This window comes from Choloepus didactylus, chromosome 9, assembly GCF_015220235.1.
Source record: "Choloepus didactylus isolate mChoDid1 chromosome 9, mChoDid1.pri, whole genome shotgun sequence".
Taxonomy (NCBI): domain Eukaryota; kingdom Metazoa; phylum Chordata; class Mammalia; order Pilosa; family Megalonychidae; genus Choloepus; species Choloepus didactylus.
The window spans coordinates 68,558,096-68,584,885 of record NC_051315.1 but is presented as its reverse complement, the minus strand read 5'-3'; the positions used below and the strand labels follow the sequence as shown (position 1 = coordinate 68,584,885).

The window sequence follows — 26,790 nt, the reverse complement described above, 5'->3', positions numbered from 1 at the left end:
ATCCACAGTGAGCTGGCTCCTTCATGAGTTTTCACGTGCACTTAGAGAGTAGGTTTCAGAACTCTTAAAATTAATCCTTAGAAATTCAGAAATGCAGATTTCCTGTTGAGCTTGAAGCTATTTCACAGTGAAAGTTATACATATTGGATAATAATTCTATATCCCGAATAGTTAAAAAAATTATTTTACTGAGGCAAAAAAGAATTTGGGGAAAAAAATTGAAGAGTAAAATTAATTGTATGCTTCCTTTATTATGAAATTCCATTTCACGAGCATTTGTTTTTAATTTAATTTGACCTCTGGCTTATAACCATCCTTCAATACTGCCTTCATTAAATATCCTAAGGACTCTCAATAATGTCTTTACATTTTGCTGCATTGATCCTTCAGGAATACCTTAAGTATTGGGATTTTTTTTTGTTACTGATACAAAGAAGAGTATATTTCCTTGTTTTGTATTTCTGCAGGTTTCTGCTGTTTTCCAAGTGGATAAAAGAAACTAACTAACTCTCTCTCTCTCTCTCTTTCTCTCTCTCTCTCTCTCTCTCTCTCTCTCTATAAAAGTCTGAGAGGAAACATGGTAAAAGCAATTCCTGCCTATATAGTCTCACTTTGAACCCTCTTTGTATTTAAACAGCTGAACCAATTCAGTTTACAAAGCGCATCCAGAACATCGTGGTGAGTGAGCATCAGTCTGCCACCTTTGAGTGTGAAGTGTCCTTTGATGACGCCATTGTAACGTGGTACAAAGGACCAACAGAACTGATCGAGAGCCAGAAATACAATTTTAGGAATGATGGTCGCTGCCATTATATGACCATCCACAATGTGACTCCAGATGATGAAGGTAATTTAATTGACAGTTCCCAGTGAATATATAATTCAATCCTCATACTTTTATGTGTTTTGTGTATTTCTATTCTAATTAGTGCTTATACTCAGTAATTCTAAATAGACTACGTTTTCAGAAAAGAGAAATATACATGAATACATAAACATTTAAATAAAAAATGTTATTTACAAACATATCAGAAAATAAAAATTCTATGATTCTTTTCCTTAGGTGTCTACTCAGTAATCGCTAGGTTGGAGCCAAGAGGTGAAGCCAGAAGCACCGCAGAGTTGTACTTAACAACTAAAGGTCAGAAAACACCCAATTAAAACTGCATTACAATCTTCGAAGCAAAGCGGCCCACCCAGACATTTCTAAAAACAAAAATATCCTTTTTTTTTTTTCTTTTGTAGAAATCAAACTTGAACTGAAGCCTCCTGGTAAGTTTTCTTTTTTAAAAAAAATCAATCTTTGCTTAAAATATTTTCAGTGCGATTTTGTAAATGAAAGAAAGCCAAGCTGAAGTTTATAAAAATGTTATTTCTCTCTCAGCAAAAATAGTATTTGGTAAAATTACTTTTAATAAAATACTAAAGGCGTTAGGCTTTGTGAGTTTGAGAAATTAGAAGTAATAAGGTCTCTTTCAGCTGATACCTGGGATCACACTAAATAGTACTGGCCACAGAATAAAACAGATTTTAGCAAGGAATAAACTAGTCTATGCTGGTTACAACCAAACAACAACAACAACAAAAAAAAAAAAAAACAACAAAAAAAAAACCTAGTATGTTCATGTCTACTTATTTTAGATTCTGCTGTTGGACATGCCTGACAACCATACCAGCTTAATTGTCTAATAAGTATCTGTATCCTCATTGCCTCTTTGCTTATCACTATATGTTCCTTTCCAGATATTCCTGACTCCAGAGTTCCAATCCCGACCATGCCTATCAGAGCAGTACCACCAGAAGGTAAGACCCGGTGCCAGAACCACCTGGGTTTGGAGTAGCAGAGCCGAGTCAGAGCAAACCCTTTTCTCTTGTATTCTTCACCTTGTAAATTAAAAAGCAAAGCAAAAGAGCAGTTGCAATCATAAGCATAGCTACTTTTATTTGTGCTGATTGATGAATTTGTACTAAAATCCTCTGAAGTACTGAAAGAAATGCATGAGGCTTTTCATTATACTTCACACAAAACAGGAAACTAGAACATGTCACTGATAATGGCATTTATTCTCTTCAGAAATCCCTCCTACCGTTGCTCCTCCTATCCCTCTTTTACTACCATTACCTGAAGAAAAGAAACCACCAGCAAAACGTATTGAAGGTATTGTATGTTATCTACCTAAACGTTAAAATAGGGAATTGAACCATTGCAGACATGGAAATGTTGCTTAATGCAACACATCTGCCCTCTAGTGGTCTAAGGTTGAATTGCTTTTCAAAGTGGAAATTTCCTCTATTAACTAACAAAATTGGTGAGACATGTTCTTAAAACTCTGAAACCCATCAAACTAAATAATATGCTTAATATTAAAATATTTTATTTTTATGGAATCATTTAAAACAGTTTCTAGCACAGCTGTTGAAATAAGCTGTATTAGTTTATAGTTTGTGTGTTTTCTCAATTACAATGTTAACTAGAAAATATGGTTTAGAATACCTTTGATATTTCTGATTTTTTTTTTTTTTGGTAGCTCACTAACAAAGAGCACTTAACTATGCCAGTTGTACCTCTCAATTTTTCAATATATAAATTAAACTCTTTGAGCCCCAAAACGGCTCAACTAAATCAGTCAACAGACTGTCTAGGACTTTCTGGAGTTCTGCGAAGTGCAGAGTCTGTCAGAATTTTCCTAGCATGGTCAGTAAAAAATTCTGCATGTCAAAGTCACATTTTTCCATAGCCAAGCCACTATTACTGAAGTAGTTTGTCCCCTAATATCCACTACAATTGTCAAAAGTTTAAGCTATTTTTCAGCCTCTCTCAGGGGAAATTCAATTTTTAAAAAAAGCAAAACTTTCAGTTCTGTGACTGATACAACCTTGGTAACAAAGAATAGCATTTTTATAATTTATGTTGCATAGTTAAATATATTCCATCCACTTCTGATAGCAGGGAGGGACAAGAATCCAAAATCAGAAATTAGATTTCCATTTCCGTTGCCAGCAATAATAATTTATCTTAATGACTGATTTATTCTTTGAGTGCTGGTGTCAACATGACTAAGTTTGAGTAACCACTGTGAAACTTGAGAAATTAATTCATTTTAAAACATAACAGACAGTGTTATTTATTCCTGAGTACCACGGGCCATGACCGGGCTTTATCGTTCATTAACAACAGCAACGACAAAAGAGACCTTCCACAGTGTATCATAGAAGGGACTTTCCTAATTCACTCATTATTCTTCCTCCGGCCGCTTTATAGTGTTCATACTGAAATGAAACAAAGATGAACAGTGTACCTTTTCTATTGACCACTGAGAGCCCCTCTCCATGTTTTGAAAACTCTCACAGCACATAAAATCAGTGAAGATGTAAGGTCACGGGATATATTCTATCTCCCTCCAAATTTTTTTTTTTTCTTTTGCATTCTAGTCCAAAATCTTTCTAAAATAAGCATCTTGCTGTAATGTGCAGTCTCATCTTACCATTAACATAAAACAAAGTAAAATATTTTAGTACATCACCTAGATTCCTTAACACATTTTAGTTTCTTACACCTGATATCTACATTTTTAGTGTCCAAAAAGGCTATGAAGAAAGATACCAAAAAAGTTGTTGTGAAGCCTAAAGAAGAGGTACCACCACCTGAAGGTAATATCATTATTAAATATCCATTTTAATGCTTTTCACTTGGCTAAAAATTTAAAAATACAAAATAGTGGAGGGTAGGTAAGAGTCTGAAGTCACGCAATGCTTCCTCTCCCTTCACTCACTGTCATCTTTTACTTCATCCTCACTCTTTTTTTTTTCCCTTTTCTCTCTCCTGTCCTCCTGCTCCTCTGTCTGCCCAGGGCACTCAATAGCAACATCCAGGAGTCAGTTATCTCCAGATTGTGATACGAGGCAGGCAGTGGCCTTAGGCCAATAGCTGGTCTTGACTAAGCTGCACCAATAGAAGTTTAAGGATTGACGTTAATTCCGAGGCTGTTCCAGCTCATCTCAGGATCTTTCCTGATTCATCTGGAAGTTTTTTAGAAGAAGATGGGATAGCTAAATGTAAACAAATAGTTTTACCCATTTGACTAAGAATAGAGCACAGCAGCCCCCTAAAAGAAGGAGAATATAGGAGCACAAGGCACCATTCACTCAGACTTTTTTCTGAGTGGTCATTTGTGAAACATTATGGAAGAAGAGAAAGATTTTAAAGCCTGGGTATTTCATGAGCTGTATCATGAATAACTGAAAAGAAACTTGAGCATGCATTTTTTTTTAGCATTAGACACATGGAATATTCTCTTCATGTTTCAAGTTAATTTAAATTATTTTAAATCAAGCTAAACTAGAATCAAACTTCAAGATATGGGTATTATGGTTAACATGGTTTTATGTAGCATTTCTAATGAGCTAAATTTGGGGATTATAAAAGCGTTTTGATGATACTTGGTAGGGATGGTGTATTGATAGTTGTCATAGATCACACAAACGATGATGCACAGGATTAGAAAACTTTAAACAATGTATAATCTAAAACTAAACATATATTTTATGTTTTTAAATTCCCAGAAATTGTCAAGAAGCGCCTACCTCCTACTTCCCTAATTCCAGCAAAAGGTAATTGAAAAGAAATTATTAAATATTTATTCCATTTATTCCTAACATTTGCATTTCTGCAATTTATTCTTATTTTTTTAACTATTAGGTTTCCAGCTTATTGTAAAGTTGTAGCGTTCCCCCTGTACTAAAATAAGCTTTAGAAATTATCTCGTATCTCAGGCAAGGAAACCCAGGCGGATGTGTTTGCTGCCTCAGTACAACAGACACAGGAAACAAGGGCTAGACAGGGATGCACATGTCTTCCCTTATTTTTTAGTTGTACTCAACACAAATATTAAAGATAACAATAATGGTAGGCTTGAAGATTTTTTAAATTTTTAAAAATTTGTTATAAACATTATGATTTGTTTATATAATTTTAAATATTATATTTATTTAATAGAAAATCATATTAGTCTAAAATTTGTTCATAATTAGAAATGTTTGAAAGAATAATCAGAACTTAAAAAAAGGTTAATTACAGAAACACTAAGTATAAATTCCATGAGATTAGCGAATATTAAAATATTCCATGTGAAGAAATTAGGAGTTCTGCAAACTGGAGCTTCCCTAGAGCAATGGAAGATATGTGCATTTGAAAATATTTACTGAATTCCATTTTGTTTAAACTGGAAAAATTCTCAAATCAAAAGTAGAATGCATCTTGATATTCTTCTGTGTGTCCTACAGTCAACAAATTTTAAATAGAACCAATCCACAGAAAAACTAACATTATCAATATAGTCCTGAGATCTGAGATACTGATATTGTTTGACTCTTACATAGACTTTTGTTTAGTGAAACAATAGTATGGATGTAATTCATATGTTAATTTTCTATTTTTTTATTTTTTTATTTTTTAGCTCCTGAAATCATTGATGTATCCTCCAAGGCAGAAGAAGTGAAAATAAAGACAATAACCAGAAAGAAAGAAGTTCAGAAAGAAGCAGAAGCGGTGTATGAGAGAAAGCAAGCAGTCTATGAGGAGAAGAAAGTTTACATCGAATCTATGGAGGAGCCTTATGAAGAACTGGAAGTAGAGCCGTACACAGAGCCATTTGAAGAACCTTATTATGAAGAACCAGAAGAAGACTACGAGGAGACCAAGGTAGAAGCTAAAAAGGAGGTTCATGAGGAATGGGAAGAAGACTTTGAAGAAGGACAAGAATACTATGAAAGGGAAGAAGGCTATGATGAAGGGGAGGAAGAGTGGGAGGAGACTTACAAAGAAAGAGAAGTAATTCAAGTCCAAAAGGAGGTTTATGAAGGTACGTGTCAATTGGGTATGCGGTTGCAGTTGATTTGTCTGGGGGGGGGAGGTGGCGGCCGGTTGCTAAATCCCAGGCTCTCAGGACTGCCTGGAGGGCACCGGCGGTGGGGGCTCTTTCCCGGAGGCGAGGGCGAGGCGGGGGACTGGGCCCGGTTCCCGGCGTAGGCGTGCAAAGTATGGAGGGCGGCGAGAAAGGAACAGGCGGGACACGGTTTTTTTAGGGTGAAGAAGCCAAGAGAGATTATTAGGGGAGAGTACAAGCTTATATCGGGCGTTTAGAGGGCGGGGTAGCTGTAGAGGTTAAAGGCTTGGATTGGTTCTGAGAGAGCGCGGAGGTTGATTGAAAAGGGGCGAGAGTTGCTTCGGTAACGGTGTCTGGCAACAATGTATGCGCACTGGTGGTGATGGGAGTTGCACTGGCAACGGGGAGTGTCCGGGCAAGATAAGGGGGTGGGGAAAAGGCGGTTTTCTTCGGCAAGCCTCCCCTAACAGTGGTATTTTGGGTGAGGAAATGGGGCCTGCCTCCGGCCTCACTTTCCCAGGCCCGGGGGGCTGCGGAGGGCGCTGTCGCCCGTGCCTACCACCCTCCCCAGGGGCTGATCAGGTCCCCCAGCCCAGGCTCGCCAAGTTGAAGCATGTAATCAGTGTCCCGCATGGGTAAATTTTTTCTGTTTTCCTCATTTCTGGTCAGTTCTATTTCCAATACAATTAACCTTATTTGGAATGGATATGAAATAGATGAAATTATCATTCTAGATTTTTATAAGGTTAGGAATCATCAAAAACTTAATTGGCAAAATAATCACTTTCTTCAGCATTATTTTCATGCTTTGATATTATAAGTTGAATCATTTAATAGTAAATTCCAAGTTCTATTTTGTAATGCAGAAGTTCAAGTTTTGCTTTTCCTGCCTTGTATCTCTGGTCTGGATTCCAAATCCAACACTAGGAATTATGTTAGCCTTACTGATCCCAAATCTGGAACCTTACATAATTATATATTTCTCTTAATTTACCTCGTTTGCAACTAATACAAACTATCAAAGCTTAACTTATTTAAACATCCCTTCTTATTTCTGTGGTTTTATTAAAGAAGCACGTGAGCAAAAAATTCCTGCAAAAGTGCCTGAAAAGAAAAAAGCACCACCTCCTAAAGGTATGTAATTGGAATTATTTAAGCAGATCAGAACATCAACATCATTATCATGGCTTGTTTGGCAGAGATGTGTAAATCACCAGCTCAATCTAATAGGCACAACTTCTTCTCTAAGCTTTACTGTATCAATGATTTTTTTTCTTAAGAATTTCTACCGAATTCATTTCATGCAAAAATTTGAAAGATGATAAAAAGACCATTACAGGAAATTTAAAATAAATTAGAACCAAAATACTTTCAGCACAGAAATTTTTTCCTAAAGTTCAGAGCACCAAATATCTCTCTCACTCGCCCTCTCTCAAAAAAAGCATGTATATTTATACACACACACACACACACACATACACATATATAAACAGTTTTTAATTGGAAAATTCATTTTTCAATCTAAAAGATAAAAGTTTATGAAAAATTATAACTGATTTATCTAAAGTTCAAAGGCAAAATGGTTCTTTATAATCTTTAAGTTATCTTCATTTAGCCAGTTATCTGGTTTTTTTCTCATTCAATTTTATTGAGATATATTCACAAACCATACAGTCATCCACTGTGTGCAATCAGTTGTTCACAATACCATTATATAGTTGTGCATTCATCACCACAATCATTTTTTGAATGTTTTCATTACCACACACAAAAAAATAAGAATAAAACTTAAAGTAAAAAAGAACACCCAAAACATTCCATACCCCCCCCATCCCTCCCAATTATTCATTTACTTTTTGTCCTCATTTTTCTACTCATCTGTCCATACACTGGATAAAGGGAGTGGGAGCCACAAGGTTTTCACAATCACAGGGTCACACAGTGTAAGCTATATAGTTATACAACCATCTTCAAGAATCAAGGCTACTGGGTTGCAATTCAACAGTTTCAGGTATTTGCTTCTAGCTATTCCAATACACTAAAAACTAAAAAGGGATAGCTATATAATACAACAGAATAACCTCCACAATGACCTCTCAACTGCATTTGAAAACTCTCAGCCACGGAAACTTTGTTTCATTTCTCTTCCCCCTTTTGTTCCAAGAAAGCTTTCTCAGTTCCATGATGCCAGAGCCAAGCTCATCCCCGGGAGTCATGTTCCACGTTGCCAGGGAGAGTTACATCCCTGGGAGTTACGTCCCACGTAGTGGGGAGGGCAGTGAGTTTACCTGCAGAGTTGGCTTAGAGAGAGGCCACATCTGAGCAACAAAAGAGGTTCTCTGTGGGAGACTCAAGCACAATTATAAGTAGGCTTAGCCTCTCCTTTGCAGCAACAAACTTCATAAGGACAAGCCCCAAGATCGAGGTCTCGGCCTTCTAAATTAGTAGTCCCCAATGATTGTGAGAATATCAGTAATTCCCCAGGTGAGGAAGTTTAATATTTCCACATTCCCCACCCCCACCCCCAGTCCCTCAAGGGGGCTATGCAAATACCTTTTTATTCTCTGCCCAGATAACTCTGGGATGTATCAGGGCTTTACCCTAACCTGTACAAACTACCAGATTTCACTCCCTATTCAAAGTTCCATGTAATTATGGTGTTCGAATAAACTGATCATACAAGTTAAATTATATAGTGTGTTACAAAAAATATAGCACCAAATGTTTCTCTCCCTTTGGTCTCACACAGAAGTTGAAGTTTTAAAACACAGTCAATGTCATCCTTTACCCTTTAGTTTGATTTACCTTAGTCCTAACCTATAAAAATAGTAGTATTTTAATAGAAATTCTAAAACTACTGCAATTTCTTTAAAATGCTTGCAGTTGTTAAGAAGCCAGTAGTTGAAAAAGTTGAAAAGACTTCTCGAAGAGTGGAGGAAGAAAAAGTCCAAGTCACCAAAGGTATCATTTAAGACATTTCTCCTGCCATATGCACAAGTAATCTGTTTACTGATCTATACTGAACTAAATATTTTTATAGTTATTTATATAGTCATGGAAATAAAGGTTTTTAAAAAGTTTCTTGCAAAACAATATTCTTCACAATACAAATATTTTTGTACGTATTTTTTAAGTACCCGAAGTTTCAAAGAAGATTGTTCCACAAAAACCTTCCCGGACTCCGGTACAGGAAGAAGTTATTGAAGTGAAAGGTACACATCTTTGTCTTTCAGCTACAAGTTTTAAACATTTTTATTTATGTATATGGATATGCATACATATATTATAATTCACACATTTGAAACCACTGAAGAAAAGAGATTTTTATGTAATATACTTTTTATGTTGAGTTGCACATATGCATTCATATACATATGTATAACTTAAGTAAATAACATTATCTTTGCTTCTATTTTTGCCTAAAAATTACAGAATTTTTTTTCTATCTAAGGAAGATTTCATGTTTAATGAGTAGTCTTCTAACTTTACTATGCTATGTATTCCACTGCGTTTAATATCCCCTATCCTCTCATTTATATGAGTAGACCCTAACAGATTTGGAAAAGCACCATGTTGTGTGTGAAGAAGTTGTGTCTATTTGATTCCCATTGAATAATGTTTGATAAAGGCTGCATGGGTTGTTCGTCCCTATAGATCAAAACATGATTTGTTTTCTTGTCAATACTGAACTTGTTCCTAAGCTATCACATTAACCCACTCATTCTGTGTCTAAAGACTTAAATACAATGTACTATCTATGTATTTGATCTAATGTCTTATTCCAGAAAAAAGAAATACTAATGTGAAATACTCTTCTTTAAAGTACCTGCTGTGCATACTAAGAAGATGGTCATTTCAGAAGAAAAGATGTTCTTTGCTTCTCACACAGAGGAGGAGGTGTCAGTTACAGGTATCAGGCAGATTTGACCTTGAGTCCTCAAATGGAAGGGTTTTAGATGGATGTTTATCCCTATTCTTCTTATCTAATTTACAATTATGCAGGCATTTTTGTCCCCTTGTAGTTCTGTCATCTTTTAATTTCACATTTGTCTCTGTTTTAATTTTTATTTAATATTCTTTGATAAATTAAATTACCACCCACAACATGGCACATTAGTAATTAAAATGTACATTTTTTTTCAAAGTCCCTGAGGCAGAAAAGAAAACTGTTACTGAAGAAAAAGTGCACATTGCTGTTTCCAAAAAGATTGAGCCTCCACCTAAAGGTATTAGTGATTCATTCCAAGTTTAAAATCTTTCAGATGTTGGTATAAATTCCTGAATAAACATCTGTATATATTAATATTAAATAATAGATTTATTCACACAGACAACAGAGCTCCAGCTCTGTGTGCAGTGGACTTTATGGGGGAATGGAAGACCATGATGACGGCCCAAGAGAGATGAATGGAAATTAATCCACATTCTTTTCCCTGCCTCAGGGAGCTTACAATCTAGTGACCAGCTATTTGGAAATGAGATGTGCAGGAGCCATCTCTCCTAGCTCACCCGCACCAGTTGTTAAATCTTCAGGAATGTTGTCAGCTAGTGGTTTAACATAGTCATTATTAAAAATTAAATTATGTACACTTACCATTAAATAAATTATGTTTAAAACTATGGCACTAAATACTCAAAACCCAGTACTTCCTCTATCACTGCAGTTTACTACTACCTATGCTTCTGAGGTTTGTGCGTCTGTTGTGTCTGTACAATGACAACACTCTGTGATGGTGTGCGCACATGCACAGCAATCCCCAGCTCCATGACAGTGTCGTCACACTGGTGGCCAGGGTGCGAGTATTTTGCTATCACAGAAATCAACAAACTAATAGGACTCCACTGCCCATGCCCACCCCCACTCTCCACCACCAATTTTTAAACATTTAAGACATAAGAATATTTATAAAAATCTGGTGCAGTTGTTCTGATGCAGTCATGTAAAAATCTTCACAGCATTTTCTAATTAACCATTGGTCCATCTTCCCTTCCCTTTGTTCCTAAAACATAATTTTCTGGCTTTCAACTGGTATAAAAGGGGAATGTCTGCTCTTTATTTTAATTCTAAATCTTGCAATAACATGCCTTGTTGTCAGAGACACAGTTTCTCAAAAATGGCACTTTATGACTTTTTTTTAAGTCCCTGAGCCACCTAAGAAACAGATCACAGAAGAAGCGGTCCCTGTTCCCATTCCTAAAAAGGTGGAGCCCCCAGCAGCCAAAGGTACAATAATATTTTTAAAGAAAGAAAAACATTCTCTTCCTGTCTCTTTCTTCTTGTGTCTTTTTCTATGAGGCCTGTGAAGTAATGAAAACCATTTATAAACCATTTGTAATATTTTTACTTCTGTGTCTGTTGATTTCTGTAATTTGCAGTAAACTGTTACACAAGCATCCATAACATTCACGGACTCTAGGCCAGGCTAACTGGGCCTCTGTGTGCTTCCTTAATTTAGGTAATGTTTATATGATATTGATACATTTAGTATACAGTTCTATCACAAGAAGAGCGTATTAAACCACCAAATGCCTGCTTCCTAATCCTTCACTCTTACTGAAGATCTATGATTTAATGTAATCTTATATGTCTCAGAATGAGACTAGAATTCTCAACACTGTTTCAACAATATCTTTAAAGTGCCTGAGGTTCCCAAGAAACCTGTGCCCGAGGTTCCCAAGAAACCTGTGCCTGAGGTTGCCAAGAAACCTGTGCCTGAGGAGAAAAAGCCGGTTCCTGAACCCAAAAAAGAAGCTGTTGTTCCTCCCAAAGGTACTTCAGACCGGATGCAGGGGTGGTCCAAATGCCAGCCCTTTGCTTTCTATGCTCTTCACGTACTATGTTGTCTTACAATCTAGTGACCAGCTATTTGGAAATGAGATGTGCAGGAGCCATCTCTGCTAGCTCACCAGCACCAGTTGGTCTCTTTCACTTGTTCCTTGTGTTTTTAATATGTTCGCCAGGTTCAGGGACCCACTCTTAACGCACATTGCTTATGATACTTAACATCCCTAAGGCACCACCGAAAAGTGTTATTAGAAGAAATAACTGTCAGACTGCTATCTTATTTCTAATGTCTTCCCCCACTTAGAGAAAGAAGAAATATCTGTGAGACACTCATCTTCTAAAGACATGTTTCTGGGGAAAACACTGTTGCTGCTCATATGTGTGTCCTTTTTTCTAATAAAAACATTTTAATGGAGTTATGAAGTTATGATGAGAGGGAGACAGGCAATGACAACTGGAGAGCGTTTGGCAGAACTGAGTGTTTGCTAGACAAAGATGTACACAGTGCTGCTTGTAGCTTCCATCCTTCCTAAAAGTCAATAATGGCAAATCTTGGATGGTTGAAAAATATAGATTTTTGACATGTAGGTTTTCCATATTTCATGAGACATTAATTGAGCATCAGCCATAAATGTTGCAGTTATCTAATTAGCCAACCAGGGTACTTTTCATATAAGTATGTTTGTTTGGATTCAAACATACTGCTGTAATATATTGCTAATCTCTTGCTTTTGAGGGTCTTATTATGATTCTTTTCTTAGAAATACAACTCCTTCTTGTAGCAAGAAATTTTCTAGTATCATCATAACAGATTCTTAAACACTAGTCTTCTGGGAGCTAAAAGACACTACTTTATTGCAAACAAGCTACAAACTGCATACAGCTGGTCTGTTATAGGGAGATTCAGCAAGAATTTGGTACCAACCAATTTAAGAGATATGGGGCTTACTGAAATCATGCATTTTAATACTGTTAACTTTTGCCTGACTTCCCAGTATTCCTATTTTCTTCCTAAATCAAACGTGCTTTTCTCTTTCTCAAACTCTTTGCTCTTTTAGAATTCTGGGTCTCAGTCTTTTTTTCCCCTTTATTGTCGAAATTAAATAAAACCTTTTCTGATTATCTAATCATTAAAATGTAAGGTCATATTTACTAAAATCAGTACTAATACCAAAAACCTCACGATCTCTCCTAAAGGAGAACAGAGGCAGCTCTCATTTATCCATAAACAATGAACAAGGAACTATTCTAATAGATACATAGGTATTATATAGGTATAAACATGTGCATATATAGAACATAAAATATACACATATAAATGTGTATCTATACATAAATGCAAGTGTAGAGGTGTAGAAGTTCATGAAAGCTGCCAAGATCTTATTTAAAATGGGAACAATTTTTGCCAATAATGCATACCATTAAAATTCATCTTCCAATTAAAAATTCAACATCATCAACATTTAAATACATAAATTAAACCCACTGTAAACCTGTTTGAGTCACAGACCCAGTTGAAAAGCACAAATACACATACCCACAAAATTTGGCATGCAGAATTCCCCAAAGCTATTGAAACATGGATATCAGATCAAAAGACCTACTCTAGAATAATAGTGTTTTTCGAGTTTTGACTATATTACGGTCATGTGAAAAAAAAATCAGAAGAGAAATGGAAAAATATTAGTAAGCTATATAGACACAGTTATTCTAGACTAAGAAGTCTTTAGAATAAAGTTAAACCTATTGCCATTTTGGACTGCATTTTGGATGCAAAGCATATAAAAGATTTTTCTATATACCATATCCACACTATATATTGTTTGTGTGATCACTGACTAATTTGTTCTTATCAAAAGCATACCAGTCTATAAAGAAAGGATGCATTCTGCACACATCTTTCTGTGTACATTCTCTCATTTTTATCTGTCTAAATTCTTTTGTAGCATTATGTGTGAATTCTTAGTTTAATTTTCTGCCTTATTTTGCCAATGCACAGAAAATCTATAGTAACATTAGCGAACTATATAAATATTTATGTATGTGAATACGTCCATTCATAAAAGCGTTGTATGCTGGAACTAACATTGTTTAAAAAACTTTAAGTACCAGAGGTGCCAAAGAAACCTGTCCCTGAAGAAAAGATTCCTGTTCCTGTTGCGAAGAAAAAGGAAGCTCCACCAGCTAAAGGTACAGTGACTTTCTTAGTAAAGAAGTCCTTTTTTTATGTCTTCAGTACAAACGTATTTTGTGTTTATCTGTTAACTGAGTTTAATTCAAAATGAATGTTTTCTGATGTGAGTGAGAATTCAACAGAAGTGTTAGTCTACCTGTCTACTTTCTTACAAAAAAAACAACAGTATACTAGCTAATTGGAAAATATAACGTCCATTCTAAAAATTAAATGTCTTTTCAAGTTCCTGAAGTACAGAAGAGGATTGTCACAGAAGAGAAAATAACCATCGTTACTCAAAGAGAGGAATCCCCACCACCAGCAGGTACTTGATCCCATCTCTAGGAAAGGATCTTGCCCTTCCTCCAAGCTTCTTTAATTGCATGTCTTCTTTACTGGCCTTGCCATCTGTATGTTGCTTATTTATTTTGCCTTTTTGAGACATTAAAAATCAAATACTATCCTTTAAGTGCCAGAAATACCAAAAAAGAAAGTTCCCGAAGAAAAGAGACCTGTTCCTCAGAAAAAGGAGGAAGCTCCACCACCAAAAGGTATTGTGTCTCCATCTTTCCAAGAACCATCTTGATAATACTACATTCTAAAGCATACGAGGATTTTTGTCAGTTTTGTGATATGAGTGCCTTGTGGGTGTATGTCTGTGTTTCGGCTTGGGCTTCTGTGAGGTAACACTGAAGTTCTAAAAGTGAGTAATGTTTCTCAAGTGCCAGCTCCACCGAAGAAACCCGTCCCAGAGGAGAAAGTTCCTGTGCCAGTTCCTGTCGCTAAGAAAGCTCCTCCTCCTCCTCGAGGTAGGATTGGTCTCAGGCCTCTGAATTCTTGCTTTTTCTGTCTGGCCTCTTCTCTAACTGACCCTTTGTCTTGCTTCACGTACTCGTGAAATGTTATGTAATTTGTTTTCCCCTTGACTGAAGTGGCGTCCTGCGCAAACCTTCCCCAAACTCTGAGGAGAGAGAATTCTTAAAATTCTTGATTTTTAAACTTCAACTTTCACGCTTTCTTAAAGCCGAAGTTTCCAAAAAAACTGTCGTGGAAGAAAAACGATTTGTTGCTGAAGAAAAACTATCAGTTGCAGTTCCTCAAAGAGTAGAAGTTGTGAGACATGAAGGTACATAATTTATGGAAATGAAGGTCGAAATGGTTTTGTGTTTGTTTCTTCAAAGCCTTTTCTTCTTTCCAAATGTGATTGTCGTCTTAGATCTTTATTAGTTATTTCCCTCTTGTGTTGGTATTAAAATGTGTCCACCTATTGTAGCCTTGTGGGGCTGAGTCTTTTGTGTCTACCATGGCCCTGAGTCATTCTAAGAAAGTAAAACAGGGCACTGAAGTGTGATCATTTTGATAATGGCCACCTTGGACATAGTTTGAATATCCTTCACAGTCTGGGGCTGTGCCATCCTCACATCTTAAATCGGTTCTTCCCTTGTAGTGAGAAACACTTTGAAGACTTGCCCTAATCAGACGGAAGAACCATTACACATTTGTAGTGAACACATGGCTATTATCAGTATTTGAAAAGGCTGCATTTAAATTAAATCTTATCTTTTAAAATATCTACAGAGGAAGAATGGAGTTATGCAGAACAAGAAAGAGCATCTGTTTCAGTTTATAGAGAAGAGGAAAGAGAGGAGGAGGAAGCCGAGGTTACAGAATATGAAGGTAAATAAAACAAATAAGCCAGAGAGGATCTGGTTTCTTGATGAGACATGTCCTTTCACAGCTTGTTTATCAGCTCAATGAAATGTGACACAAATTCCCTGAGCATCCATGGGCCTCAGTAGATGTATCTTTTGATCAAAACACAAATTTTAGGAGTGTTACAGGTAAATATAGCAGTGCATTTCTTATCCATCCCCTCTTCATTGACTTCATGGAAAAGAAAAAGGCTTTCAATAGTTATCATTTATAGATAACTAGCCAGGGAAGTTATCTATCTATACATATATATCCTTTTATTAGCCACGATGTGGCTATAGCATGGTAGACAGGCATAAGATTCACTTTATTAATCTGTGTAAATCATGGGCAGCATAAAAGAATGTTTTTAAAACATTTTTACTTCACCACAATCCACATACAGAAATATATTTTGTATTATGACCCTGCACATACATACATGCACACACACATACCTGAAATAAAAGTTTTATGAAACAATACTTATTCTTACAATGTGTGATACACTTTGAAGTTTTCTGTTCTAGTTCATCAAATATTGCAAGTCACAATCCATTAAATTGATTGCACAACTCACTATTATGTCATGAATCACATTTTGAAAAACACTAGCCCAAACTATGTAAAATGAGCTAGAAATTATACCACCTTATGACATGCCAGAAATCAAGACCATGTTTGCAAGTCTGAAGCACTAAACACATAGGACTTTCCTATATTTCATGTATGGAGAAAACAATGTATCTGTGGTCACAGTGACTTGCTATTCATATGTTCCCTTACCTATAATGCTAGTTCTCTGTAGTTTCTTAAGGGTTGAACAAACTATTTCAGTGTTGGGATACCTTTTTAATGAAGTAGGGCATCACCAGGTTTGCTGCTAAAATTCAGCATTCTGAATTCTACACAACCAAAGGAACTTTCCTAAGAAAGTCCTAATGTAGCTCTGTCCTCAAGTGCCTCTTTGCCTAATAAAAGCTAATTTTTTCACTTGGAAAAAAAGTCCTTGAGAAATCCAAGATGTGAAGTCTTAATGGAATGGCTTGGAATAGAGCAAGATGGGACATGACTCCTGAGGGGAAGTTCACCAGCAATGTTGTTCTTCCTGGGAGAGGCCACGATGTTGGACATAAGTCGGGAATCTGATGGATTAGCAGAGTGCCCCATCCCTTCTAGAAATGTTTGGAAAACAGAACATAAGATGTACACAGGAAAATTCTCTTTGCATAGATCTTATTCCAGTTTTTGAGAGTACACATTATCAATTTCTTTCATTACTTCAAAGGGGAGGCTTTCTTTCATATGCTTATGTTTTCATTATGCACAAAAGATTTTTAGAAAAGGTGGGTGGCCTGTTAATTTTAGTTTCAGTGTAAAAATCTGATGTGTTTTTGACTGGATGTTTCTATTCTGTAATTAGCTTTATACACATAGGCTCAAAAGTCATGTGGAGACTTGCCTCTGCTTCTATACTTGCCCTCACTGGAAAAAAAAATGCTTGTTTCCAAGTTCTCAGTAGTTTTTCATATATAATACAGGTCTCTTCTTTCTTAGAAATCTGTTTATGATTCCCTCAAGTATATGTTTCTGCCCCTCAGCATTCAAATCCAGTACGCTGTTATTTTTTTAAACTTACTTCCAACTTGTGTTTCAGTTGATTTAACCACTAGAACTGCTTTTCGTCTTGTACTTGTCCTGTTCTTCTTGTGAATATAAACATTATCTTTATGATACACTTGAAAATTAAATTAATGGAAAATATTTTCCATATGCCTTATTTTTCTTTGGGTATTTTAAACAGGAACAATCAGGGATTTGGCAAGTGTTAAAATTTGCTATTTTAATTACTCTTTGAAGTGATACATTACAGCTAAAATTAAACAAAAAAACACCTACAATTTATCTCCTTCAAAATTGATGTCTTTAAAGTGATGGAAGAGCCAGAGGAATATGTTGTGGAAGAAGAGCTGCACTTTATTTCTGAGAAAGTGGAAGTTGAACCAGTTGAAGGTATATCAAATCTTAAATTAATTTTAGCCCTGCATGTATTTGGCTTATCCCATTCTTTATTTTCTCTTATAATTAACATATTGTCTGTATTGTAAATGTTGATAAATATCGTGTCTAAATTTAAAGATTCCTTCCATTTTATTAAAAAAAGAAATCTGGACATTTCTACAAGCATATTTTATAATCTTTTCAAGTGCCTGAGAAGCCTCGGAAAATTGTACCAAAACCAAAAGTTCCTGCTAAAATAGAGGAACCTCCTCCAGCTAAAGGTACAATTCTCTTCAAAAGATGTGCAATACCATTTGTCTTGTTAGATATAATAATGCCTTTAGCTTGCATAACCAAGTTTTTGTAAGCCCATGTGTATGAACATTTTTGCTGAGTATAGTCGTTGATGTTTGTGTATGTATGTGACCTTTTCAAAAAGTGAGTGCTAAGCCCCAAAACTTGTAATGCAAACTAATATTCTTAAACCTAATCTTTCTAAAGTTCCTGAAGTACCTAAGAAACCTGTGCCAGAAAAGAAAATTCCTGCTGCAGTTCCTAAAAGGGAAAAGGTGCCACCAGCTAAAGGTATATAGCGATTTCCTTTATTCTTGAAAAATGTCTTTTTTTTTTTATCTTTAAGTGATATTCTTCTAGTCTTTATAGCACTAAGAAGAAAATAAGTGTGTCTGTCTTCAGTGTTTCTCATATTGTATGTTTGACGGTGTTACCTGATGTATTTTAAGTGCCAGAAGAGCCAAAGAAGCCAGTTCCAGAAACAAAGGCCCCTCCAAAAGTGGTTAAGGTAGAAGAACCGCCCCCAGCCAAAGGTAAATGAAATCCCCTGCCCCAAAAACTGAAAGCATATGTCTTGTCTTTCTCTCTCTTCCTACTCTCCTTTGGGTCACACCTTTTTTATGTAGGTCATTGGTGCATGTTGGTGGCAGTGGTGTAATGTCACCTTGTCTTGGGTGGAGTATTACTTATTTGATGTGATGTTTATTTGTGTTTACCTTGTAAATTGTTGTATTCTAAAATTACAGTACTTTTTGGCTAATAAACAAACAAAACAAAAAAAAAATCCACTCTAAGTAATGTAACTCCCTAATCCTGAAATTACCTTTCAAGTGACTGAGAGGCACATGCAAATTACCCAGGAAGAAAAAGTTCATGTTGCTGCCGCTAAAAAAGAGGAGCCTCCAAGAGCAAGAAGTACAGCAAGGCTTTCGATACACAGAATATTGTGCTTGCCCTATTTTCTTTACCAAAGGCACTAGTTAAATGTTTGAGTTTGTGTTGGTGTTGCCATGGTTGTCATTTCATGCTTAAAATAATGGAAGTGTCAAGTCTTTTATGTTTTGGTTACTATTATGAGTGCCTTTTTGTGGTTTGAATGAGGGAAACAATATCTTTTGTGAAATCTATCTTTAAAGTGTCTGTGGAACCTAAGAAAGCTGTCCCAGAAGAAAAAGTTCCAAAACTCAAACCTAAAGAGGAGAAGCCACCTGCTAAAGGTACACCAACTCCTTATAGAATCAAATAAACTTCTAGGGATTGAAATTAATCTACTGGAATGGGGATCACTGGAGAAAATAGTTTAAATATATAGTATAAAGTAATAGTGTATACTATTTCACATCTCTTCAAAACTAAACATTACTGACACCAGAAAGTACTTTTTCCCTCTCTCTTTTTTCCTAAAATAGGTGAAGCTCCCCCAAACATGTGTAGACCATTATCCTTATGAATTGTCTTCTAATACATTGTTATTTGTCTATGTACTAAACTTGTTTACCTAAATGCTTGTTTTATGTGGTAGTTTTTGATGAAATTTTTAAAATTCTGAACTTCTCTACATTGTGCAAGTAGAAGTTATGAAAAATACCTTAGAATTAAGGTGTAAAAACTTTTTCTATAACACAAGTTTCTGCCCAATGCTTTTAGTTTGATAGTCATTGTTTATGCTGTCTGGTTGTCTTTCCTAACTCTTTTGTACATACTAATGGATCTTCTAAAGTTAGTCAATGTCTTTGAAGCATTAAATAGCTTAGAAAAAAATGTATTCATATGTATATTAGATTATGTTTATTTCCAAGTCTATTTATTTATCTTTCTGTTTAAGTGAAAAGTCTAAGTGGCACTGTTATGGTTGTCTTTGTCCTTGGATTATTGGAGCAAAAATTTTCCTAATATATGTATTTTCAGAATCTTGTGATTTACCTTTAATAATTACTCTTTTAAAGTGACTGAAATCAGAAAAAGAGCTATTAAAGAAGAAAAAGTATCCGTCGAAGTTCCTAAAAGAGAACCTCTTCCCACTAAAGGTATATTTGTGCCTAGATTAAAAAATAAAATGAAGCATGAAACTATATGGCTCTTTGCCTGCTACTTCCCATTTTGACTCCTAGACTTTGTTGGCTTACTGTTGGCTTACTGTTGACTAAAGGCAAGGACTCTAACATTTGATATCACAAATTGACCAGCAAAGACAGGCAGGAGTTCCCATAACCAGTGCATGAGACCATCACAAAGAGCAAAAGCAAAGCACATTGTCTCTCTCCTCCCTAAATGGGCTTCAAATGAAATGCTGCCTGTTGTCAATATTATTCCAGAAGAAGTAACTATAACAGAAGAGAAAGAATGGTCTTACACCCGAGAAGAGGAAACTATTTCAGTACAACGAGAAGAGGAATATAAAGAATATGAAGACTATGAAGAATATAAAGAATATGAGGAATATGAACCAGCAGAAGAATATGATCAGTATGAAGAATATAAGGAACGTGAGTTTGAACGTTTTGAAGAGTATAAAGAGCATAAAGAATATATCACAGGTATGAGTAAAACTGCAGACCTGAAACTACGTTGAATGTGTGCAGATTCCATTAGAAAAGAGCAAAAATTCTTATGTCCACAGAAATTTGGGAATACCTTTGCTTCATTTGGCGAAATTTTTTTTCTTGGATAGCTTCTAGAAGGAAATCTCTGTGAATCTTTGTTTCTGGGAATAATCTGTATACCTTCCCCCCCTCATTTTTACTCGTCTACAAAATAGCAAATATCTCTAAATTTCGTTTGCAAAAAGATTAGGAGTTTATCTTTAAATGTTCATGATCATTATAGTGTATGATCAAAAATGTCTGAACATCTCTTCTGAAGCTTGTTATCATTGAGCCTGATAAATTATTGAGAAAAGGTACTACACTCAGAGTTGCCATCATCAAAACTTGGCAAAGCCTACTCCCAAAGTAATGGCAGACAGGAAGGGTTAGACAATCTGTTGTGTTTTATCTAATAAAGACCAAATCTGTAGGCATAGAGCTTGTGTTCCAAAGAAGTTATATATTTTACTCAAAGTTCTTTGGAATTTTGAAAATCAATATTATTTCACTCAATTTCTGAAGATTCATAGCCTAGCATTTAAAACATTCCATATGGAGGAGTTTTCAACCACAATTTTGTCTACCTAAAGTGAAATAAGAATTTTAATATGTAGTAGAGTGTTACAATTACCTAACTGAGGTAAATAGCAAAGCAGAAAGAGCAGAGTAGCTTATTTAGGTCTTTTATGCTTTTTTCTACTTGGACCTCCAGTTTTTATATACCTCTAGAGTCTATAGTTATACTGTAGATAAAAGAAATAATATTTGAATTCTTTGATTCCATTTAAGAAACAGAATTTCTGATTTATGTTCAAAATTCTAACATTAAATATCTTGTACTTTTAAAGAACCTAAGAAGCCTGTCCCAGTAAAGCCTGTCCAAGAAGAACCAGTTCCCATAAAACCAAAAGCTCCACCAGTTAAAGGTAGAGTGAAAAAAACATTATCACTTGTGAGATACCTGTGTTTCCTACATATCTGTCCTCCTGTAAATACATGTTAAAGTGGCAGTGTACAAACTGTATGTGTATGGGGGGATATTATGTTACATATCATATTTCTTAACTTTTTGTTCTTACTACTCTTGAGAAATCTAGTTCAGCTTTTTAAATCTCTTAATATTGATATTTTGAAGTGTTGAAGAAAGCTGTCCCTGAAGAAAAAGTACCAGTGCCTATTCCTAAGAAATTCAAACCTCCAACACCCAAAGGTACATTACAGAGTAATAACTACATAAAACATCTTTGTCAGTTATGTTCTGTAAATGTGTCTTACTACTTTGTCTGATGTTCTTTGTTTTTACTGAATGGATTGTTCTGGTCTTGATTCTTACATTTCAGTTTTTCATGTGTTTTTATTACACTGTTTTCATGTGGAAGGTTTTAATGTTCTTTAATAATTAATATCTTTAAAGTGCCTGAAGAATCTAAGAAGGTTATTGAGGAAAAAATACATATTTCACTTATCAAACGTGAAAAAGAGCAAGTGACTGAACCAGCTGCTAAAGGTATAATTTCCTTCACAGAATGTGATCCTTTATAATGTCTCTTTTTAAATTAATGTAGCTATGTTTTGCCTTATTTTGTTGTTTGTGTCTTCTAAATTAATTGTCAGGAGGATGTTGGATGTAAAAGTCTGTAAATAAAATATCTGTTAGTGTTACCTTTTTAAAAAAATGCTGTTTCAGAATATATCCACAGCCTCTTATACAATGCCTGTGTCCAGTTGCATGGCTACAATATATATAAAATAGAAACTTTGGGTTAAAAATTAGTTACCATTTGGTATATTCCTAATTTACCTAAGTTGATTTAATGATATGGCAATATTCACCATAGTTTGATAAATGTTTATTCATTCTAAAGTCACTTTGAAGATTTAAAAAAAAACAATGAACTCACTGTCCAGTCATTTTTTTTTCCTGCTTTTTATTAAGTGTGAAGTAACTTCTTTGCCATTTTAGGGAGCGTGTATGTGTATGTGTGTGTATACATATACACATACATACATACAGAAGTAAATTTAGCTTTTTAGTAAAGGATGCTTTTCAGAGATACCTGAACACTAAGCATCATTTCATATCTGGGCTCTGCTGTCTCAGACTGACTTAGGGTACTTCTGCAAGCTTTTATGCCTGTAAGATTCAGAATCCTTTTCATGGAAAATAGAAAGTCTGTAGAGAAAAAATTACACACATCAGAGAAACAATCTACCACATTAGAGAGAGCTGCAAAAATATTCTATCTGCTTAAAGTATGATAGAGCAAATATTGCCTGGGGAACCTGTTCTGACAATAAAATTTCCTTACACTTAATGTTTGAAGTGCCCATGAAGCCTAAGAGGGTTGTCCTGGAAGAAAAAGTACCTGTCCCTAAAAAGGAAGTAGCAGCACCTGTTAGAGGTACCTGACACCCCTCGTTTCAGTTTGTTATTCATGTTCTTTGGTGTTAAATTCATGTCCTGTCCTGTATGTGAAGTTTTTTTGTGGGAAGGGTAAAGCCTATTCTTTGTTCTGTTACAAATGGGCCTATATTCCTAAAGTTCTTAATTTTATTGAGTAATTAGAAAATGTCCAACTAAAGATGATATCTTTAAAGTGCCAGAGTTGCCTAAAAGACGAGAAATAGAAGAGGTCACCTTTGAAGAGGAAGTTGTAACTGAAGTAGAGGAGTACATTCATGAAGAAGAAGAGCACCTTCGTGAAGAAGAGTACCTTCGTGAAGAAGAGCACCTTCATGAAGAAGAGTACCTTCATGAAGAAGAGCACCTTCGTGAAGAAGAGCACCTTCGTGAAGAAGAGTACCTTCCTGAAGAAGAGTACCTTCACGAAGAAGAAGAGTTCCTTCATGAAGAAGAGGAACTCGTAACTGAGGAAGAAGTGGTCCCAGTGATACCAGTCAAAGGTAGATTATGACTCCTACAAAGGGGTATGCAGCAGATCTTGGAGTTTGGGTGTTTTATTTGGTCAGATTCTGGGGTTTATTAGCACCAATCACCAATTTGGCTTATTTTAGAAGCAGACGTTTTTAAGAATTATGATTTCTGCAGGTGCTTCTTCATGTTTTATGTTTTTTTTGTGCTACATTTCCAAAATTCTTCATAATATCTTTAAAGTGCCTGAGGAGCCTAAGAAACCTGTTCCAGAAAAGAAGAAACCTGTACCTGTTCCTGTTACTAAAAAGAAAGAAGCTCCACCAGCAAAAGGTATATTGATTTCCCCACCATTCATATGATGGGTGGATAGAAGATTAATCTGCATATAAATAGTTAACTATCTTCCAAGTACAAAATATTTTGGCCTTGCTATCTGTTTTTAGAAACGTTAACTGTGCTTTATGTGGATGTGTTGTTACCAGTGGTTAAAACTTAACAATAAACAATATCTTTAAAGTGCCTGAGATTCCTAAGAAGCCAGAAGAGAAAGTTCCTGTGCCCATTCCTAAAAAAGAGAAGGCACCACCAGCCAAAGGTACATCTCCTTATAATTCATCAGTGGAATCGTAATAATTTGCCTGTGTAGTGATTACTTGGTAAGCCATATCAGTCCTTTCCCCGTGACAATATTAATAATATTTATGCCAAGACAAAGACCACCCAAGTGGTCACATGAGCATTTTACTATAAATTCATCTCTGAATTTTGCCTTCAATGCATGCTTATGAAAATGTTTGGTGCTTTCTCTTTAGTGGAAAGTTCTTAGTGTAAAATAAATTCTTATTGGCATACAAAAAATAGACAAAACCATCATTTACCAGATATTGTGTGTTGTCTTTATCACCAGTCTATGTTGTTTCAGTGTTTTTTTTGTTTTGTTTTTCTTTTTAATTTTGTGGATTTCCTGGCCTTGTTTTTTGTGGCTGTTATTATTATTTTTAGTATTAAAGTAAAATTGTTAGAATGTCTGTGATACTTCATTTAAGACCTTAAATTACTGGAGCTTTACCTATGGGTGAAAAATATGACACTAACCTGATCTGATATCTTTAAAGTTCCTGAAGTACCCAAGAAACCTGTACCAGAAGAGAAAGTGCCAGTACCTATTCCTAAAAAGGTGGAAGCCCCACCTGCCAAAGGTACATAAACTTGCAATCATGCAAGAAATTTTTATTTCTGATTTGTATATGAGTAAAAAATTAATTGGTTTTATTTTATGCTCTTTAGAGAGGCAATCATGAATATAATTTCTTTTTGGAAACAAAAGATTTTATTTTAAAAATAAAAACTTCTTGTAGTATCTTGGTCATACTTTTATTACCTTATTTTAATCTTTTTGAGACTATGCTTGGACCCAATATTTTTATGGTGTGAAAACATTTTCTCTGAATCATTTCTTTTAAAGTGCCAGAGGTCCCAAAGAAGCCTGTGCCTGAGAAGAAAGTGCCAGTTCCTGCTCCTAAGAAAGTAGAAGCTCCACCTGCTAAAGGTACATTATTTTCATAATTTAAAGTACATGGGGAAAAAACATCACATTTATGGATGTTCATAATATTATTCCTCCATAATATTACATTTTAAAAAAACTGTTTTGTTAGAAATAAATGTCAGATATTTTGTGATTCTTTTTTTTATACCTATTGCTTTAAGAAAGCATTCATAAAGAGTTCTAAAAGAATACATTCTTAAAGAGAAATAATCTCTTTAAAGTGCCAGAGGTGCCCAAGAAGCTCATTCCAAAAGAAAAGGAACCAGTACCTGTTCCAAAGAAAGTGGAAGCTCCACCTGCCAAAGGTACATCAATGTCTACCCAACCTAGGGCAAAAAGGAAAACTACCTGGTATTATACAGCCTCACTGTTTCCAATTAATGCTTGATGATATTCAATTTGATGACAGTTGAAGCTTGATGAAAATAGAATATTTGCTTTTCATGTTGTCTTATTGTTCTGTATATTGTACATATAAGTGATGTTTGTATGATTGAATAAATATCTTTAAAGTGCCAAAGAAACGTGAGCCCATTCCGGTTCCTGTAGCTCTACCTCCAGAAGAGGAAGTTCCGTTTGAAGAAGAAATTGCTCCTGAAGAGGAAGTTCTACCTGAGGAAGAGGAAGTTCCACCTGAGGAAGAGGAAGTTCCACCTGAGGAAGAAGAAGTTCTACCTGAGGAAGAGGAAGTTCCACCTGAGGAAGAAGAAGTTCCACCTGAGGAAGAGGAATTTGTGCCTGCAGAAGAGGAAATTCTTCCTGAGGAAGAAGAATTTGTACCTAAAGAAGAAGAATTTATACCTGAAGAAGAGGAAGTTCTTCCAGAAATTAAGCCCAAGGTGCCAGTTCCTGTACCAGGTATAGCAGCTCTTCTTGAAGTCATCAAAACCTCTTTTTTGTTAAATTCTGCCTTTCCGTATTTTTGTTGAGCATCCCAATTTTATCTATAATGCTTTGCTCTCTATATTGTCTACCATGTAAGTCTTAGAAAACATTCCAGGTGTGTGTGCTCTTATTATCATGTCTGTCTATTGACAAGTCTTTGATTGTGTTTTCAAATTTCATGATATGCAATCTTATTTAGTTATTTTGTTGTCTCATTCGCATATGTCTTTTTGTTATAAATGCAATGCTGTATATGTGGTTTTTAATGTCTTAAAATGAAATGTTTTTAAGTGTCCAAAGTGCCAAAGAAACCTGTGCCAGAGAAGAAAGTCCCTGTTCCCGTTCCTAAAAAAGTGGAACCTCCACCAGCCAAAGGTATACCCCCTGAAGTGAATACGCATTCTTCATTCATAGTGTCACCAGAAAAATTAGGGTGGAACTGGGTCTTAGGAAAAATACTTTTATGCACACTTTAATGTGCTAGTCTGAGCAATTCCTTTAACCAATCTAAGTCTCAAGTTCCTCTCCTTAAAATGGGAATATTAATATCAGTCCCAAAGGGTTCAGATGTTATTGTGAGGATAAAATAACGTAAGGTATGTAAAATGCTTTAGCACTTTTTGAGTAGTATCCAGATTTAACATAGTCAGCTCAGAGTAGAGAACATAATGAATATATATATGCATTAGACCTCAATAATATTTTCTGGTCATGGCATTGCTACTTAAAATAAGCTTAACTCCTCCTCTTGGCTAAATAGTCATATAGTCAAGTACAGTGGTAAAGCTGATCTTATACTGGATTTCAAGCATTCAGAAATACTTTATAATGATTTAATAACTGAGTCGTGAAATATAAATTGAATGAAATGATATCTATTCTCTGATACACAAATATGTTGCTGACCTCTCACTTGCAAAACCTAATTATCTCGTAATGTCTGTGCTCCCAACTTACCTTAGTTCCTATCTTGGGTGTCGTTGCATGTTGGTCTTTGTGGGTGTGGACTCATTGTTTCCTTTCTTTTGTCCCTCAAATAAATTCTTACCATGAAATGATGTCTTTA

At 35.4% G+C, this 26,790-nt stretch overlaps 1 protein-coding gene across 1 annotated transcript in view; it reads left to right on the top strand.

Moving 5' to 3' along the window:
* Positions 1–26,790, top strand: part of TTN (titin) — a 272,725-nt gene that overhangs the window by 103,026 nt on the left and 142,909 nt on the right. Inside the window, 41 exon segments of the mRNA XM_037850412.1 lie at positions 638–847; positions 1,064–1,141; positions 1,246–1,272; positions 1,744–1,803; positions 2,075–2,158; positions 3,577–3,651; positions 4,558–4,611; positions 5,457–5,861; positions 6,957–7,019; positions 8,769–8,846; positions 9,020–9,097; positions 9,709–9,795; positions 10,031–10,111; positions 11,026–11,109; positions 11,524–11,555; positions 11,604–11,655; positions 13,777–13,860; positions 14,088–14,168; positions 14,314–14,394; positions 14,566–14,652; positions 14,868–14,969; positions 15,422–15,520; positions 17,468–17,548; positions 17,743–17,817; positions 18,038–18,121; positions 18,280–18,363; positions 18,967–19,047; positions 19,777–19,857; positions 20,146–20,367; positions 21,264–21,341; positions 21,551–21,625; positions 21,830–21,922; positions 22,740–22,817; positions 23,014–23,319; positions 23,531–23,620; positions 23,808–23,885; positions 24,406–24,489; positions 24,756–24,839; positions 25,061–25,144; positions 25,353–25,697; positions 26,016–26,099. Of these exon segments, the coding sequence (XP_037706340.1) occupies positions 638–847; positions 1,064–1,141; positions 1,246–1,272; positions 1,744–1,803; positions 2,075–2,158; positions 3,577–3,651; positions 4,558–4,611; positions 5,457–5,861; positions 6,957–7,019; positions 8,769–8,846; positions 9,020–9,097; positions 9,709–9,795; positions 10,031–10,111; positions 11,026–11,109; positions 11,524–11,555; positions 11,604–11,655; positions 13,777–13,860; positions 14,088–14,168; positions 14,314–14,394; positions 14,566–14,652; positions 14,868–14,969; positions 15,422–15,520; positions 17,468–17,548; positions 17,743–17,817; positions 18,038–18,121; positions 18,280–18,363; positions 18,967–19,047; positions 19,777–19,857; positions 20,146–20,367; positions 21,264–21,341; positions 21,551–21,625; positions 21,830–21,922; positions 22,740–22,817; positions 23,014–23,319; positions 23,531–23,620; positions 23,808–23,885; positions 24,406–24,489; positions 24,756–24,839; positions 25,061–25,144; positions 25,353–25,697; positions 26,016–26,099 (4,269 nt within the window).